At 39.6% G+C, this 20,000-nt stretch overlaps 1 protein-coding gene across 1 annotated transcript in view; it reads left to right on the forward strand.

Moving 5' to 3' along the window:
* Positions 1-20,000, forward strand: part of adgrl3.1 (adhesion G protein-coupled receptor L3.1) — a 187,509-nt gene that overhangs the window by 34,366 nt on the left and 133,143 nt on the right. The window contains exons 2-3 of the mRNA XM_060864480.1: positions 6,113-6,263; positions 13,943-14,156. Of these exons, the coding sequence (XP_060720463.1) occupies positions 6,137-6,263; positions 13,943-14,156 (341 nt within the window). The 5' untranslated portion in view covers positions 6,113-6,136. The remainder of the gene's footprint in view (positions 1-6,112; positions 6,264-13,942; positions 14,157-20,000) is intronic.

Consider the following 20,000-nt stretch of genomic DNA (forward strand, 5'->3'; position numbering starts at 1 on the left):
GGACTTGTTAATGGAATCAGCAGATTGACAGAGACGCTGCTTCTGTCATTTACTCCCCCAAACCATTTCATGGGCGTTTCCAGGTCAAGAGGTTGCAGAACAAAACAGATCACCATAACAAGACGAAAGGAGCCATATGCCATAACCAGATTTCTTTCTTTCTTTTTTTTTAACTTGAACATATCTGTGACATTTTAACTGCCGTATACAATATTACAGCCAAAGGGGTCTGTCAAGTGGCATTGAAGTTCAGCGGAGACAAAAAGAGCAGGATCAGCGAAAAGTGCGTGCATGTGGCCGCTCGATTCATCAAGTACTAAAGAACTAATGAAAGAGAAACTAAGAGAAAGTACACAAAGTAGGTCTGATTCGGTGAGAAGCTACAGTAACGTTTATCTTTTAACGTTTCAACTTAAAGTTGTTTCACGAAAAAAAAGTGTTTTTATTTACGGATTGATTTCTTTTGGCAAGGGTAAGAAATATTCGCTATCATTTCATATACTTTTGTCTTCCATTTTTTTATCATTTATTTGAGTTTCATTTAAAATATGATTCGTTTAAATGATTCATTTGAATCATTTTTTCTTTTTTTTCCGATCACAGAAGTTAACGCAAAATCTAAGAAACTGTGTTATTCGGAGCAATTAGCAAATTTTCAGAACAACATATTTTTCACATATTTGGTGTTTTGTGACGTCACAACACGCCTTCAGCTAAATTCTTTTTCATTCACGTGTTTAACATGAGTACAGCTATCATAGAAGGTTGTTACATACAGTATGTGTAGTCGCTGGAAATCCCGCGCTTGTAATTTCACAGATTCAAGTAATTTTCTAGAAGAAAGCTAAAAAAAAAATATAGAAATAAATAAACGAACGAACAAAAAAAAAAAAAAACATAGCGTCAAAAATCAACATCTCAAAAAAAAAAAAACACACTTTCGGCTGAAACAAAACAACTTCTATTAGTGGTTCGAAAAGTTTTGCGTGTGGAAATTATAAATAAAAAACATGCTTCGAATAACAGTTGTAAATTTTTACATCTAAAAAAAAAATTTATGCATTCATATCTCATAAGTAGCAGAAAAAGAAAAAGTGGCTTTGTGACATCTCGAGACACGGTGACTCACATTTCACACGAAATCCAGCCAGAAAATATACTATATATTAGAAATAATTGGCACTGCATCTGAAACTATTTTAAAAAATAAAATTATACAGTGTCCAAAATGCCTTGTTCTATTTGTTGTTGTTTTTTGTCTCTTTTTTACGATTCTATAGATGAATTTATGAAATACATTCTGTAAGCAATGCAAAACACACATACACACACACACACACACACACACACACACACATAAGTATCTTTAAATATCACCTCTTATGGAGCTTTGGTGGATATCATGGTTGCCAGGCAACAACTGGAATGCAGTGACTTAGAGATCTTACAGAATATTACCACAGATTGAGCTGATAAACTGAAACTGTGTTGCTATACAAAATGCATTGTCTGGCCACTTTATTAGGAACACGTACGTGATCAATTATCTCGTGGGATTGTTTAGATAACGAGATCCAGTGAACAGCGCTTCAAGAAGTCTTTTGTATTTACATCTTTATATTAACGGTATTTGGCACACGCCCTTATCCAGCGTATGCTACACTTTTATACAGCTGAGCAATTGAGACTTAAGAGCCTTGCGCAAGGGGCCAGCATTGGCAGCTCGGTGGACCTGGGATTCGAACAACACAACCTTCTGATCAGTCCAACACCTTAAACACAAGTCTACCACATCCCACATGTCCCACATACCGTACCACAAATAATCACTCTTTACACCCGAGATGAGCAGAAAAGCACACACCAAACATCCAACTTTGATGTGGATGAGTCGCAGAAGACGGCATCAGGTTCCACTTCTCTTGACTCTGAGGCTACAGTGGGAACAGTATCTACTTTCACTTGCACCTCAAGCTGCTGATTCATCAACTTCATTCAAATCAATAATTTTGTAGGCGAGAATATCATCTGAACTTTCGCGAAAACCTGCAACCTGCAACGCAACGTCGATCCATGGATTGTTCAGTATTCAATGTTTATTTCCTTGTATTTGTTTAGTGCTTGTCACATTTCACGACAAGCAGATTTCTAGAAATCCAAATCCCTGGTGTACAAGTCAGTGGAGACAGAGCCTGGGTACAAAAAACCCCCGAGGCGACAAGACCAAGAAACCTAGAGAGGAACCAGACTGAAACGGGAACCTGTTGTGTTCTGTAGGATTGTAAATCAATACCAAAAGATTGTCGTAAACTGTTTATGAGCCATCCGTTTAGAGAAATCACCGTTCGCTTCAAATGAGCCGGATAAGAAATGAGCCGAGCTGAGAACATGAGAGCTTTTGGATTAAAGTCAGAAATTCTGAAAAACTGAGAAAACTCACAAACGAATAAACACTTCAGGATCATTAGTATGTTTTAATATTGTAGATTCGGCTAGAGAGCACTTTATTAATCCCTAAGGGGAAATTCAGTGTCCCAACAGCTACGACACGAGGACTGAGGACTAAGATTTAACACAAGAACAGATTTCGCAAAAGTTCACAAAATACTGAAAAATACCACAAATAAGAAGGAATAATTATATAAAGATTTGTGTGCAGACTAAACAAAGACGCTTAGCTTTTAAGAAGCTAAGAAACCTGAACTCTCTAAAGAACCCCGTCTCACCCGCTTATTTTAAAGATTGTCCTAATGAAGTCTCTTTAACGAACATCCCTGCAATGTGACTAGACGTCTTTCGCATCAGGAACTTGACAGTCAGTCGAATAATATTAACTAAGAAGAATTTAAACCGAGAAAACATGCTTGTTTTGCGAACGATGACGGTTATTAGCAACACGCTAATATGAACACCTGTGGAAAAAAAACTTTCAAAAAAAGTGTTTATCAATATCAAATACGTACTGTATAAGGTTCTTTGCTGCGTATATGCTCTTAAATGAGTAACGGGTTTCAGAGTAAAAGTGTCAGTGTAGTAGAATTAGCAAAAACACAAAATGGAGTCGACTAGCATTCGTGCTAATGGACTGAGAGATTAAAGACATTGTAATGATTGAATAAACTAACATACTGTGGCATTTATTTCTATTGTTTACATGATTTTAGGATGAAAGTTACATGATTGAAATATTTTTGCTTACACACGATGTTTGTTCTTTTTATTTTATTTTATTTTAGCCTTTAGCATTACCTCTACGGTGTCGAGCGTGCGATTCGCACGACACCTCGGTGTGAAAGACGAGCGTTTTTCAGCTCATGTTTAGACTCTTTGACTGTAATCAAATCGATCCTTTGTCTCTCAATTCTTCAGTCATCTTGTTTTACGTGAGTTTTTGTTCGGCCAGGAAGACGACAGTTTACAAAAGTTTTTAGTTATTAATAATTTACCTTCAGTGTTGGTTTACTTAAAAAGAAAAAAAAAAAAAGAGAAGTACTTTTCTTCTTCACTTAATCTTCGGGAAATGTAGATGATTGAACACGTGACCTCCAAATATTTCAGGACTGAGTGAATGCTTTGGGAATAAAACTGACATTTTTTTTCCCCCTCGATATTCCGCCATCTATAATGGATGAATCCTGAAAGTGGATGCGTCATGAGATGAGATGTTAAATGAATTTTTAGATTAATTCAAAAATAATGATACCTTTGAAGTATCTAGATGATTGATATGGTATTTCGAGTCATTGCTATATCGCGAGTCCTGGGAACGTGCGCCCGGATTTGAGTCGGTGTGAAGGACGCTGTGGCGCTGTTTAAAATGACTTATTATTGTAAATATATGATATCAGTGAGATTCTGACAGCACAGTCATGGAACTGCACCTAATTAAAGCATTGTGGTTATTTTATAAGGAGCTGCTAGCTCATGTAATTGTTGCAAACCAAGCGTGATGGTCACCCTGAAGAAAATAAAAGGGGGTAATTAAGTGGCTACAATAAGCATATGGCAAAACGGGCTTGTGCTAAATATTAGAATAATAGCCTGGTGAAATGAGCATATGTTCCCAGGTCAGAGTCAAACAGTCTCCTGAAAGCCTAAGCATATGTAAAATAGACACAAATGCACACCCACCTTTTTTTTTTTCATTTATTTTTTTTTTTCTAATGTTGACTCAGTGGTTAAGACGACACACGCACATGCAGCGCTGACAGCGACGCACATATGTCTCCGTGTGTAACGTGGAACATCTGGCCCAAACCTTGCTGTTCGATCTAGTTAAGCGACCATCAATCAAGCTGTCAGGGTGTGGAGTGTGTTGGTGTGAGACAGAGACGAAAACAGAGGCCGAGTGTGCTGTCAACTGCGTGTGAGGAGAATATCTTTAAATCCCACTTTTCAGGGTTTTATGTATGTTTAATGAGGCAGCACTAAAAGGAAGGGCTTCATATTGGATACGTTTAAAGATGTTCAGTGAATCTAGAACAAGTGTGTGTGTGTGTGTGTGGGTGTGAGGTTTTATTATCATTGAGTGTTCAAAATGTCACAGCAATAAAGGTAGATAATACAGTACGTGTGTGTGTGCGTGTATGTGAGTTTGCACGCATGAAAGTGTATGCGTGTATGTGTGTGTGTTTGTTTGTGTGCATGCATGTATGTGCATGTATGTGTGCGTGTGTGTCTAAATGCACGCATGTCTGTGTATACGTGTGTGTGTGTTTGTGTGTGTCTATATGTGCGTGTGTGTGTACTTGTGCATGTGTGTGTGTTTGTGTCTGTATGTATAGGCACGCATGTATGTGTATGGGTGTGTGTGTACTGTATGTGTATGTTTGTGCGTGTGTGTATGTGCGTGCGTGTGCTTGTGCGTGTTTGTGTGTGTGTGTTTGTGTATGTGTGAGATTATGAAAGGAAAATGCTGTGATTAATTAATGCAGAAGAACACAATATGGCACAATTTTGCTTGTATGCAATGGGACAGCTCCAATCCACTCATCTAAACCCCATGTTATACACACACACGCACACACACACTCACATACACACACACTAATAATCAATCGTCTGTGTCATATTGCATTAATTATTATAATCCCATTCTGCCGATGAGTCATATAATGCTGCCTCGGGTTAAATGACACAAAATCAATCTCTGATGTTTCATGCAACAAGAAACGGATTGACGAGCGTGTTGTGGTCTCTAGCTTGGACTTTTGTAAGAAAGGGCTGACAAACGCACTGTATCATGGATTTAGGTTTATTATGGGTTTATTATTCTTACAGATGTGTACACAGTTGGTGTGTCATTGAAAGAATTTTTCAATTTTAAATCTAAAATAAAACCTGTTTGCCTCATGTTCTTCCCTACATCATGGGAAATCTTCTGGGTTCTTGAGTTTCCTTCTCCAGCCTAAAGAAGTGTTAGTTGTCTGATTGGCATTACAGAATTGTCTGTATTGTGATTGTGTCCTTGGATGGATCGTCACTGTGTCCAGGATGTCCCCCTGAGTCCCCTGTGCTAGGCTCCAGGTTCGCTGCGACAGTGTGTAGGATCAACACTATAGAAAACGGATGGATCTTTATTTTTAACAAGCTTTCTTTGCTGATCTGACGTTGTGTGTTGCATAGAATTAGCAGATACACACAACGTGGTCCACTAGCAATGCTAAATCTATTACTTGTATCTCGGGCTTGTATTGTTAAAGCGACCTCATCATTTAATATCACAATATGATTAATGTTGAACTTTTACTTCTACTAGCTTCTTTTTCTTCCTGCGATCTTTAGAAAACCATTAGGTTGAACTTGTTGCTTGTGACACAGTCCAACCACTTGGTAGAGGTTAAAGGTATGACGTCAGCCTTATGACCCTGGATGTCCAGAAAAGGAAATTAGATTACATATGACACTAGTAACCGTTATGTTCCTCATGACATCACCTTTTATATCGGTAGAGAATAATGTGAATGGTGCAACAGTCCCAGTTTTTTTGTAACTTTACCTACCACTATTCTTGCTATATCTTGATATATTATTTCTAATATATAAATGTCATATCTCATGAATAAATCTGATGGATTCGTTCATTCCGGAAACTTGTGTTTGTGTGTTTTAGGTATGAGCGTCAGAGAAGAACGCCATGGCTCTGAGGTGTTTCAGACTAAACCCTTGTAGCCATTTGGAGCAGAGGTCAATGGGGTCACGGGGGGTCATGTGGGCAACACACCTACTCTTCTTCTTCGCCTTCTTCACACCTGCTACGCTGGGTAAGACATGCATTGTGTATGTGTAAGAACACACACACACACACACACACACACACACACACACACACACACACCACACAATAGACCTCATTTATCAGCAAAAAAAAGGTCTTGAAAGCCAACGAAAGATTCACTAAACTTTGTGGGGACATAGTGGCTCAACGGTCAAGGCGCTGAGTTACTGATCAGAAGGTCAGGTTTCAAGCCTCCAAACTGCAAAGCTATCAAGGTTGGGTCCCTGAGCAAGGCCCTTAGTCCCACCTGCTCCAGGATGCCAAAACATGGCTGACCCTAAACTCTGACACCAGCTTTATAACAAACATAGATATGCGGAAACCTTTGAATTTCCTCCGGGATCAATAAAGTATCTATCTATCTGAAGTGTGTTGTCTTGGAATGACCAAGTGTACACCGTACAGCTGATTTAAATTAAGGACGCCTCAAAATGCCATAAAAGGCAAAGCCTATGCTATGATTGTGTAGCTGCAAGACACCGTACTACACGGATGCCTGTAGATATTGTTACTACTGGTTGCTATAGTAATAATGTTTATCCGTGGGTGATGCAACTGCCACCTCAATTCACCCCACCCCCACAAACACACACACATCCTGCCTCCACCACCAGTTATTATTCCCCCTGCTCCACCCCTACCCAACCGAAAATAATAACAGAATGACTCCTGAGCTAATCTACATGTGAATGTTGAATGATTGACAGTTACACAGGAGTGTTGAACTCTCCGTTATTAACTGACCCGATGTAAGCCTCTCTCGACCCTCCATCTCATATCGTCTCATATCGTCTCATCTCATCACTTTCCTGCTTAATAGATGTGCAGAAGCTTCCTTGCTCTCTGTCCTGGTAAATAGAGACTGTTTGGGCCTCGATTTATTGTCTAATCTGTAGTTTCAGACGAATATAGTAAAGAACCTTTTTCCCCACAAAATACATGAATAAATAAACGCATAAAAATGAAACTGCCAACGACAGAGAAGTGTAGAAGGTGAGGACGATTAGGGAGGGATTAAAACTGCTGCACTGATCAGTTGAGGTGCAAACTGGAGTGTGTGCTTACATTGTACAGCGTGTGTGTGTGTGTGTCTGTGTGTGTGTCTATGTGTATGTGTTTGCATGCATGTATATAAGTGTATGTGTGTGTGAGTATGTGTGTGTATGTGCGTGTGTATGTGCGTATATAAGTGTAGGGGTGTGTGTGTGTTTGTGTGTGCATATGTGTGTATGCAAGTGTGTGTATTTGTGTATATATGTGTGTGTGTGTGAGTGTGTGTTTGCATGTCTGTGTGTGTACTGTATGTATGAGTGTGTGTGTATGTATGTATGTATGTGTGTGAGTGTGCATGTCTGTATGTGTATGTAAGAGTGTATGTGTTTGTGTGTGTGTGTGTATGTATGAGTGTATGTGTGTTTGTGTTTGTGTGTCTGTGTGTATGAGTGTGTGTGTTTGTGTGTCTGTGTGTATGTATGAGTGTATGTGTTTTTGCATGTCTGTGTGTGTGTATGTATGAGTGTATGTGTGTTTGTGTGTGTGTGTATGTATGTATGTGTGTATGTGTGTTTGTGTGTCTGTGTGTATGAGTGTGTGTGTGTTTGTGTGTCTGTGTGTATGTATGAGAGTATGTGTGTTTGCATGTCTGTGTGTGTATGTATGAGTATATGTGTGTTTGTGTGTCTGTGTGTATGTATGAGTGTATGTGTGTTTGCATGTCTGTGTGTATGTATGTGTGTGTGTGTCTGTGTGTCTGTGTGTATGTATGAGTGTACAGTATGTGTGTTTGCATGTCTGTGTGTGTATGTATGAATGTGTGTGTGTTTGTGTGTCTGTGTGTATGTATGAGTGTATGTGTGTTTGTGTGTGTGTATGAGTGTACGTGTGTTTGTGTGTCTGTGTGTATGTATGAGTGTGTGTGTGTGTTTGCATGTCTGTGTGTGTATGTATGAGTGTACTGTATGTGTGTTTGCATGTCTGTGTGTGTATGTATGAGTGTGTGTGTGTTTGTGTGTCTGTGTGTATGTATGAGTGTATGTGTGTTTGTGTGTCTTTGTGTATGTATGAGTGTATGTGTGTTTGCATGTCTGTGTGTGTATGTATGAGTGTGTGTGTTTGTGTGTCTGTGTGTATGTATGAGTGTATGTGTGTTTGCATGTCTGTGTGTGTATGTGTGTGTGTGTTTGTGTGTCTGTGTGTATGTATGAGTGTATGTGTGTTTGTGTGTATACATGAGTGTGTGTGTGAGTGTGTGTCTGCGTGTGTTTATGAGTGTGTCTTAAAAAGTAAGTTTGGGATCATCTGCACATGAAAGAATATCCAGCAAATCAATGGTCCTAGATATAGACGTCTAGACACATTGAATACTTGTGTGTGTGTGTGTGTCCTCAAGGGGACCTTTTTGGTTAACAGTTATAACACTTTATGCTCACAGGACTCATGGGAATTGGAGTGAATTGAGGACGTGAGGCGAATATTTGTCTTCTTCACCCTTCACCTGTTTGTTCACCTTCGTTTTTTCATTTTCTCTCCTCTCTCTCTGTCTTTGTCTCTGTCTCCCGTCTCCTCTCCTCCACTCGTCTCCAGGGAGTATCAGTGAAACGTGAAAACACACTCCTAGGATTAACCCACCTACTGCATTACGTACAACACATACACACACACACTCACACACACACGCAAGATTTTTTCTAGAGAAAGGAAAATGAATCCAGACGAGTAAATTTTCAATTCTAACAAATCTACTACAGATGCTACATTTATTGTTTATACAACAATATATTTAATGTGTTATAAAACACATTATTTCACCGTGCTTTCTTACTGAGCCCTAAATCGTAATTACGACTTGCAGTGACCTTAAAAGTCTACAACTGTAATCATCATTAATGATCGCTAGCTAGCATAATCTCGTAGATCTGCGTCCTGTAGTTTCTGGATGTCTCAGTCCAGGTGGTGAACAACTGAAGCTCTTGTTTTTAAGGAGCTGAATTAAAAACCCAGCAGCTAGCACTTATGTTTAAGGTTGATATTTTTTTTCTCTTGATGGAAGAATGGAAATACAGAAGCAGCCAACAAATTAGCAGCAGAATCGCTAATCACAAACATTTCAATTTAAAGGGATTTAATGTGTCACAACGAAATACTTTAGAGCTTTTAACAATATATGCTATCAAAGAAAAACACACACACACAAATACACACGAAACAAACACACACACACACAGACACATACAAACACACACTGCTGCGCTGTACATTTCTTAGCGTGAGCAAGATTCATACATTGTTAGGGTTCTTCAGAAAATGTGTCTGTTTGTGTGTGTGTGTGTATTTGTGAGTGCATTTGCGCATTTGTATTTTAGTGTGTGTCATATGTTTTTGTGTGTGTACATGCATATGAATGTGTGTGTGTTTGCTTAAGTGTTGTGTGTGTGTTTTTTGTGTGTGCATTCATATCAATTTGTGTGTGTGCTTTTTTAAGTGTTGTGCGTGTGTTTGTTTAAGTGTTGTGTATGTGTGCTTTTTTGTGTGTGCATGCATATGAATGTGTGTGTGTGTTTGTTTAAGTGTTGTGTGTGTGTGCTTTTTTGTGTGTGCATGCATATGAATGTGTGTGTGTGTTTGTTTAAGTGTTGTGTGTGTTTTTTGTGTGTGCATTCATATCAATTTGTGTGTGTGTGTGCTTGTTTAAGTGTTGTGTATGTGTGCTTTTTTTTGTGTGTGCATGCATATGAATGTGTGTGTGTTTGTTTAAGTGTTGTGTGTGTGTGCTTTTTTGTGTGTGCATGCATATGAATGTGTGTGTGTGCTTGTTTAAGTGTTGTGTGTGTGTTTTTGTGTGTGCATTCATATCAATTTGTGTGTGTGTGTGCTTGTTTAAGTGTTGTGTATGTGTGCTTTTTTGTGTGTGCATGCATATGAATGTGTGTGTGTTTGTTTAAGTGTTGTGTGTGTGCTTTTTTGTGTGTGCATGCATATGAATGTGTGTGTGTGTGCTTGTTTAAGTGTTGTGTGTGTGTTTTTGTGTGTGCATTCATATCAATTTGTGTGTGTGTGTGCTTGTTTAAGGGTTGTGTGTGTGTTTGTTTAAGTGTTGTGTATGTGTGCTTTTTTGTGTGTGTTCATGCATATGAATGTGTGTGTGCGTTTGTTTAGGTGTTGTGTGTGTGTTTTTGTGTGTGCATTCATATCAATTTGTGTGTGTGTGTGCTTGTTTAAGGGTTGTGTGTGTGTTTGTTTAAGTGTTGTGTATGTGTGCTTTTTTGTGTGTGTTCATGCATATGAATGTGTGTGTGCGTTTGTTTAGGTGTTGTGTGTGTGTTTTTGTGTGTGCATTCATATCAATTTATATGTGTGTGTGCTTGTTTAAGTGTTGTTTGTGTGTTTGTTTAAGTGTTGTGTATGTGTGCTTTTTTGTGTGTGCATGCATATGAATGTGTGTGTGTGTTTGTTTAAGTGTTGTGTGTGTTTTTGTGTGTGTGCATGCTATGTGTCCGTATTTGTGTGTGTGCCTTTTTCAGTCAGGTCTCGGGGGAGAGGAACAAAAGTAGCATCACATGAATGTCTAATTCTGATTGGTTGACAGCTCTTCTCCCTAATGCTCCATTGGCTCTCGCTCCTGTCAATCACTGCGGGTTTTAATTAGCTTCTCTTCCCAGTATATTTAATTAATGCAAGCAGTCGGGTGTCATTCTCATCCCTTATGTCCTATCGATTGATTTTAAAAACTCTCTGTGCATACACGGGAAAGACACACACACACACACACACACACACACACACACACACACACACACACACACACAGAAATCAGAGTGTGTTTATCTGGGAAGGTTGAGCCATTTGTCTTAATTTGCAGCTGGATATAAAGAATTAGTAAGAATTAAAGTAGACTCTTTGCTTAAAAGTGTCTCAATTATAAATGGCTACATATTTATTACCTTATTTAAGTTTCATATTCGCAGTTATTAAGGTCTTTAAATATTTGCATGCTCACATGTTAGCCAAGCTTGTGCTCCACTGTGCCTTCACATAGAGTGAATCTACTGTCAGGTTATTTTACTGTCTCCCTTGCATTCACATAGCGAAAAGATATTTGACCCTCAGGCAAAGTGGACTCCAATCTGTCAAGTCCATTCAGCCTCAATGACGGCTAATAAATGTTTGACAAATAATTAAAATTTTTTTTTTTACTTCATTACTGAAGACAAGGACTGGATTACATTTGTATATGTGTAAATATTCTCTTCTTAGTGTATTTGAGTTCTGTTATTTTTGACCGATTCTCTCATCCATGTGTCCGAGTCTGAGTTCTCTGTCCATCCCTATTAGCTATGTTTTATTACTCCACTTCCTGGAGTAAGAGAAATCCAGATAACGGTGTACTGTATATACACTATAATGCCAAAGGTTTTGGAACACCCCTCCAAATCATTAAATTCAGGTATTCCGATCACTTCCATGGCCACAGGTGTATAAAATCAAGCACCTAGGCATGCCGACTGCTCCTACAAATGTTTGGGATAGAATGGGTTGTTCTCAGGAGCTCAGTGAATTCAAGTTGTGGTACCGTGATAGGTTGCCACCTGTACAATAAGTCCATTTGTGAAGTTTCCTCACTCCACAATCAACTGTTTGTGGTATTACAACAAAGTGGAAGCAATTGAGAACAACAACAACTTAGCCATGAAGTGTTAGACCACGTAAAATCATAGAAAAGGGTCGGTAGCTGCCGTTCAATAGTTACAGACCTCCTACAGAACTTCGTGTGTTCTTCAGAACGCTCATGGAATGGGTTTCAATGGCTGTGCGGCTATATCCAAGTGCAATGCGAAGTGTCGGATACAGTGGTGTTAGCTACGCCACCACTGGACTCTAGAGCTCTGGAGTGACGGATCATGCATCTCTGTCTGGCAACCCGATTGACAAGTCTGGGTTTGGCGGTTGCCAGGAGAACGGTACTTACCTGTTTGGTAGAGGGCGGATTATGGTGCGGGGTTGTTTGTCAGGGTTTGAGCTTGGCCCCTTAGTTCCAGTGAAAGGAACTCTTAATGCTTCAGCATACCATGACATTTTGCACAATTTCGTGGTCCCAACTTTTTAGGAACAGTTTGGGGATGGCCCTATCCTGTTCCTACATGTCTGCACAAAGCAAGGTCCATGATGACATGAGTGAGTTTGGTGTGGAGGAACTTGACTGGCCTGCGCACACTTGAGTCCTGACCTCAACCTGATAGAACGTTTTTGGGACAAATTAGAGCGGCGGCCTTGAGCCAGACCTTCTCATCCAACATAAGTGCCTGACCTCAGAAGCAAAGCCTTTTCAGAAGAGTTCAAAGGGTGCAAAGGGTGGACCAACTCCATATTAAACCCTACAGATTAGGAATAGGAGGTCATTAAAGTTCATGTGCATGTAAAGGCAGACGTCCAAAACCTTTGCAGATATAGTGCATATATAACACTGGAGTACTTACAGCTTCTATATTTCTAATCCAACGAGCCGCACGTGAAAGGGATACGCTGGCCAGAATGAGACTGTCTTTGTGAAATATTATGATAGCTACAGTAATTATCCTGAGCTGCTGTCTGGCTTGTCATCAGAGTGGCTACTGTGTGAGAATTGTGAGGGAAACGAACTTCATTTTAAAGACTCGGATTTAGAACGAAGCGTCGTTTTGAGAAATAGCTTGTATAAAATGAAACAGCAGTCAGATCGTTGCCCACTTAAGAGTCCGGCGTTATGTTTCAGCGTTAAGTTAAGTGGTTGCTTTGGGGTTTAGAATTAGAGCCTAATTATTTTAAATGATTGAAACGTTGCTATTTTTACACTGTGATATTCGAAATGAAGTCTTATTTGGAAATGATGTACTTAAAGGTTATTTTCTGTATTTGTATGGGTTTCTTAGCTTCTTATAATGGTCTAGTTTGGAAGCTTAGCCACTGTAGAACAACCAAGTGGCAACTGTAGAGACTCAAAGGATCTAGATTTGACCGGAAGATACTGCGTCCCAAATCATGTACTGCACACTACACACTTACACTAAGCACTATGTATTCTAGCATCTAGCGGATGTATGTTAGAAGGGTCGTATCTTCTCAATTTTTACTAACCGGAAGTAAAAACTGTTTCACAGCCGACGAGAAACGACATCAGACTCAAACGTAATGCGACGGTGTCGCTTCAGTCGCTTTAGCGGAACACAATGAATTTTTAAAATGGTACCACATAAATCACACAACGTGAGATCATTTAAAAGGTGTTATTAGTTTGTCTTGTTCACCTCCAGCATCAGCACCTGGTAGCTCTGCTCCTCTTCTGCTACGCAAACAAATCTGTGTGTACAGCACTTTGTGTACAACACTTACAACACAAAGCGATTTATCCGGGTACTAAATGACGTAGAATAGTGTTTTTGAGCATTAATATAAGTTCGGAGATGTTCCTACAATCTCTCTTAATCCTGTGTTGTCTATTATAAATTTTTCCATTTTTCTCTTCATCTCATCTTCATCTCTTCATTTTCAAATGATTGTACAAAGGTTTTGTCATATTACTCATATTACATATTAGGTCAAAAGCACAGAATAGTTTATTTGAGAAACAAAGAGAGATTTTAATGCAGTAGTTTCTAATTCCTTTGTGTGTGTGTGTTTGTTTGTGCGTAGTGTTGAGTCGTGCGCCTGTGCCCATGGCTGTGGTTCGTCGTGAGCTCTCTTGTGAGGGTTACCCCATCGAGTTGCGTTGCCCGGGCACCGATGTTATCATGATCGAAAGCGCCAACTACGGACGCACAGACGACAAGATCTGTGACTCTGACCCCGCCCAGATGGAGAACACACGCTGTTACCTGCCTGACGCCTATAAGATCATGGGCTTTAGGTAAATACACACACATACACACACACAGACACACACACAATTCTTAGATAACTGATTCACCAATCCTTATCAGTGGATTAAGCACTATTTCACAAACTAAACATGAATGCGACACCTGTCAATCACAGAGCATCATACATACACAACATTCACACACTCATTCATAGAGAGCCAAAATTTCACCTTAGAGGATCCACCTAGTGGTGTGATTTTGAGAATTTGGATCAGAGATCTGACACCAACATGCAGAGATAAATATCACAGATTTATTCTCAAGATGAATCTGGGCATCAAGTGATGAGAGACAGGACAGAGAAGAAAAATGAAACAGCGCTTAGCTCATCTACCTGTGTTTATTTTCCACATACACACGTATTAAATCCAACCAGTCACCGAGTGTGTATACAGACCTGTGAGGCTTAGAAAGTAGGTCAGAGACCGAGGCTGTGTCTATTAAAGCGCCAATGCAATGTGCTGCAGTGGGAGTGGAAGTGCGGCAGATTTGATGATCTGAGAATTTCCGATCGTTAAAGATGGTGTCATCAACTTCCTGGGACTGGGGGCGTGGACAAAATACGGCTGTGGGATTCTCACCTGTGTTTTATTAAACCGAGATTATTTCTGTGTGAATCTCTGTGCCTTCAGGACAGACAGACAGACAGACAGACAGACAGACAGACAGAGAGACACAGACACAGAGAGAGAGAGGGAGAGAGATAGAGAGAGAGATGTGACTAGCAAAATAAATGTTTTAAAACAGCTGTGTGTAACATATTTAAAGCAGCTCTGTGAAACAAATTTAAAGCAGCTGTTTAACATATTTAAAGCAACCGTGTGTTACATACATAAAGCAGCCGCGTGTAACATATTTAAAGCAGTTTTTTGTAACGCATTTAAAGCAGCCGTGTGTAACACGTTTAAAACATCTGTGTTTAACATTTTAATATTCAATCATTTGATTCAATTGTGATCAATTTACTTTCTTTAAGCTCTAAAATATTCTGATGACCTGAAAGACATTTATCACGATTCTTATTTAGTAATAAATATCATGGTCCTGTTGTGGATTTTATGATTCAATTTAATCATCATCATAGTTTCCCCTGAATGCTTCAATTATAAAGTTACGTTTCAGTTCAATGTGTGTGTTCGTTTGTAAGATTGTGTGCATATAAATGATACAACACCACTTCTCAATCCTCTTGTTGGATGATGTACAGTACCACCTGTGTGTATGGCTGGTTGCCACACACACACACACACACACACACACACTGCCCCAGGGTAGGCTAGACTGTGAGCTCCAATTAGCACAGCTCTGTGGCTAAGCTTAGTCGCACCACAGAGGTGGTTAGCAAGCGCACGCATGCACACACACACACAGTCTCACTTTCATAACACATTCACACATGACGCATGTTTTTTTCTCCACTCACACTAATACATTCCTCTCTCCTTCAGACCCACGAATCAATTTTCAGATCCTATATTAGATTTTTTTTTCATGCTTGTTTTTCTATTTAGGATAATAACTACTCGCAGGACGAGGTTTGGATTAGTAAACGTGTGTCCGGGGAAGGCGCAAGAGCTTCTGTTTGGACGGGGAGAGAGGCATCGGCAAACTGCAGTAAATCTCTAATAAAGCAATCCTCTCTAAGAAACCATGATTTTTTTAACCAGTCTAAAATCGATGTAAGCCATAATCATTTATCATATATCATATAAGTCTAGTTCTTTCAGTGACATTTAGCAAAATGGTTGCCAAGCAACACACATCTGCAGCAACCTGCTCTAATTATAAACGTTATATATTCGTTTATCCTCCAGTCCTGTAGGTGGCGATAATGCACCTTGCAGCTTGACATCAATCAACGTCATTTAAAGAGAACACGCTTCATTATCCGACTCACAAAGTGAGCTAGTAAAAACAAAACAATTAGCATTGTAGTCTGGTTTGTGTGTATTACTGTGCTACAAGGTTTTTTTTCTTAATAGTTGTTGCTGTAGTTTTTTTCCTTATTTATTAGCAGTTTAGCAGTCCAGTAAAAATCAAATTCACAACAAAATATGTTTCACGGACATATTTAAACAGCTGATTTGGTACAGTAATTCTTCTGTAATGGCTCAGCCAATCAAAATTAAGGACCAGAGCAGTCCATTTTTATGATAATGATGTTTGGCTTTAGGGTTGGCGGATCTGAGCCAGGATCTGGTCAAAACAAGGGGAAGTGGTTAAGAGGTTGGGCTGCTGATTGGAGTTCTAATCCCACGACCACCAAACTGCCACTGCTGGGCCCTTCAGGCAGGCCCTTAACCCTCAACTGCTCAGTCGTGTAAAAATAGATAAGGGTGTCTGCCAACTTCCATAAATATAAATGGAAACCCACAACATAGAGCTGAAGAAGGTGTTTTTTTATATATATATATATATATATATATATATGGTGTTTGGTCCAGGGGGGCACGGTGGCTTAGTGGTTAGCACGTTCGCCTCACACCTCCAGGGTTGGGGGTTCGATTCCCGCCTCCGCCTTGTGTGTGTGGAGTTTGCATGTTCTCCCCGTGCCTCGGGGGTTTCCTCCGGGTACTCCGGTTTCCTCCACCGGTCCAAAGACATGCATGGTAGGTTGATTGGCATCTCTGGAAAATTGTCCGTGTGTGTGCTCTGCGATGGGTTGGCACTCCGTCCAGGGTGTATCCTGCATTGATGCCCGATGACGCCTGAGATAGGCACAGGCTCCCCGTGACCCGAGGTAGTTCGGATAAGCGGTAGAAAATGAATGAATGAGTAAGTGAGTGTTTGGTCCAAAAATTCTCTTTAGAAACATTAAAAATCCATAATGACAATAGACACGTCGATATAGCTGTCTTATATTCAGAGCGACAAACACGCTATGCTCTTTATTAAGACGCTCTCTGACAGAAAAGTGCACAGTAAACTATACTGTTTTTTTTCTAAGAGCAGACTACGCTCATGTTTATGTTATGTCTCTTTTTCAGGAGCCTTTGTTGTCAGTTTAACATCTCATAGAGTGTCGTTTGATGTTATGACTATTGTCAGATTTTTTTTTCCCTTTCAAACAAATCCGCTGTTACCTGCTCATTTTTTATTTTTTTTTGCCTGAACATAAAATCATTATATTTAGCATTGCCTACAATTATCTGCTCATAACTGGCATGTTCAAAATAATAATAATAATAATAATAATAATAATAATAATAATAATAATAATGCTTAAAGATTTTTAAAGCTACTCAATGTATTCTTTTTCTGATAAGTTATTTTTGTTAAAGCCAAAGTATTAATCGACAACATGTCATTATTTTGTGTTGGCTTGTGTTAATGGCATGGATCTAATCCCAGAGAGCTCCTTATTACCGGCACATATGCTATTTTGGCAGGTGTCGTTGAAAATATTGCAGATTCTCGCGCTGAGCCCGAGCTTACAAGATAAATCACCAGCCGCCTGTCAGCCGCGTGGAAGGTGAATGTGTCTTTGAATTGTAGTTACTAATATTGCCGAAATTGCACACTCGGAGGGATTTGCTTGAAGGATCAGATGAGGAGAAAAAGGCAGGATAGGAAAAGGCCTTACTTCTTTCTATCACCCTCACTACTTCTCAGTCTTTCTCTCTTTGCCTCGCTGCTTTTTATAGAAACTGCAGTTGGCATTGCACATCATTTATCATTCTCCACCTCATCTCTCTCTCTTGTGCTTTTCCTCTTGTCTTTCTCATATTTAACTCATATTGCTCTCTCTCTCTCTCTCTCTCTCCCTCTCTCTCTGTCTATCTGTCTCTCTCTCTCTCTCTCTCTCTCTCTCTCTCTCTTTCTCTCACTCTCATTTTGTCTGACCTTTGAAGTCTTTTTTCTTCAGTCTGAGCTAATTTGTTCGATGCTGAGCGTGCTCGTGTGTGTGTGTGTGTGTGTGGCATAGTGTGCCACTGCTTTGGTGCCATAATCAATAAGAAAAGGTAATTAGAAAGTGATCAATCGAGAGAGGCTCACCTAAGGTTTGTCAGGACGTGCCGTAGATGAAGCTGGAACATTGATGGAGAATCAACAGACTCATGTGGGAAAGGAATCGGAATAACGAGCGCAGCTTCGAAAGCATCATCCTCGGTCCAGTTTCTAGGTTCTAATTAAATTCCTTTAGAAAGGAATCTGATTTATTGTTGGGAGGATTGCTGTTTACCCAGATTGCTGTTTATTTTCGATCACAGATTTTTAAATGAATGTTAGTTTAAAAAAAAAAATCACTTAATAGTAATAATACTGTCATGGTTATGCTGAACTCGGTAATGAAATTACAGCAAGTCACATGACCATGTCACATGTCACTGATCGCTCACACCATCGTCCTGAAGTCAGTGAGTATTTCTGATTGGGTTTTTGTTTTATCTGCAACAACATAAAATCCATCACTAATTCCACACTGGTGATATTCTTTTAAGCTTGTACATGTCTTGAAAATGGCGGTTGGTAACATGTTGCTGAATGGGACTGGGGAGGTTGTCTGGGACATTAAAGTCAGGTTATTGATGCTGTATTGTTATAGAACAGAATAGAAGCCTTTATTTTGTCACATATACATTACAGCACAGTGAAATTCTTTCTTCACATATATTTGGAGTTTGGGGTCCGAGCACAAGTTTAGACATGATACTGCACCACTGGAGCAGAAAAGGTTAAGGGCCTTGCTCAAGGGCCCAACAGTGGCAGCTTGGTTGTACTGGGGCTTGAACCCTGATCCTCCAAACAAAAACCCAGAACCTTAACAGCTTGAGTCACCACTGCCTCTTGGTTGCATTTTATTCAACCAAATGTAACAGAAATCCAGATTCATCATCTTTAGCTGTCGAGTTTCAGAGCCTCTGTTCACCTTGTCCTCAGAATCCTGTTCTTGGTTGACAGAAGTACAGTAGGAACTCGATGTGGTCTTCTGCTGTGTTACTGTACAGTAGCTTATCCACATGAAGATTCATCGTGTTGTGTGTTTTAATATGCTTTTCTGTTCACCACAGTTGTAAAGAGTGGTTATTTGACTATTTAAGTCCCTCTGTCTTACCAGATCAAACTAGCCTGGTCATTCTCTGACTAATCTCTTCAACAAAACCTGCGAAACTTCCGCTCACTGGATGTTTTTTCGCAACACTCTAAAGCGTGAAAGTTCTCAGAGATTTCTGTAATACTCAAACCAGCCCATCTGGGACAAACAAGCAGTCACAGATATCACATTTCTTCCTCATTTCTGATGTTTGAAGTCAACTGCCTCATGCTGTGATACATTATTGGTTGATTAGTTAGTTAGACATTAATTGTATTAACAAGTTCCTATTAAAATGACCAGTGAGTGAAACTACAGTATCTGATAAATCAAATCTTAAAAAAAAAAATGATTGCTAAAACTAAAGCCCCGTTCACACTGCAGGTAAAAGTGGCCCAAATCTGATTTATTTGGGGTCAAGTGACCAGGTCAGACTTCTTCAGGAGTCGTGTGAACACTCAAATCTAGCCCAGATCTGATTTTTTCAAATCAGACTCAGACCACTTCCATATGTGGTCCTGAATCAGACCCAAATCTGATTTTTTCCAGTGTGAACAACCGAGGCGGATTTGATGCGACTTTTACGTCGATCTACATGGACATTCGTCACAATTATGCGCCGGCGAGTACGCACACAAACGTGACTACGCCTACAAAATGGATCAAATAATCAAAAGTTGCCCTCGACATCCGAAAATTTTCAAAACACTGCGTCTCTGTGCTGCCGTTACACAAACATTTAGAAAGAAAAGCGACAATTCTTACTTCCTCCATAACCTCGCCAACTTTAGCGCAA

Source organism: Tachysurus vachellii, chromosome 2 (assembly GCF_030014155.1).
Source record: "Tachysurus vachellii isolate PV-2020 chromosome 2, HZAU_Pvac_v1, whole genome shotgun sequence".
Lineage (NCBI taxonomy): Eukaryota > Metazoa > Chordata > Actinopteri > Siluriformes > Bagridae > Tachysurus > Tachysurus vachellii.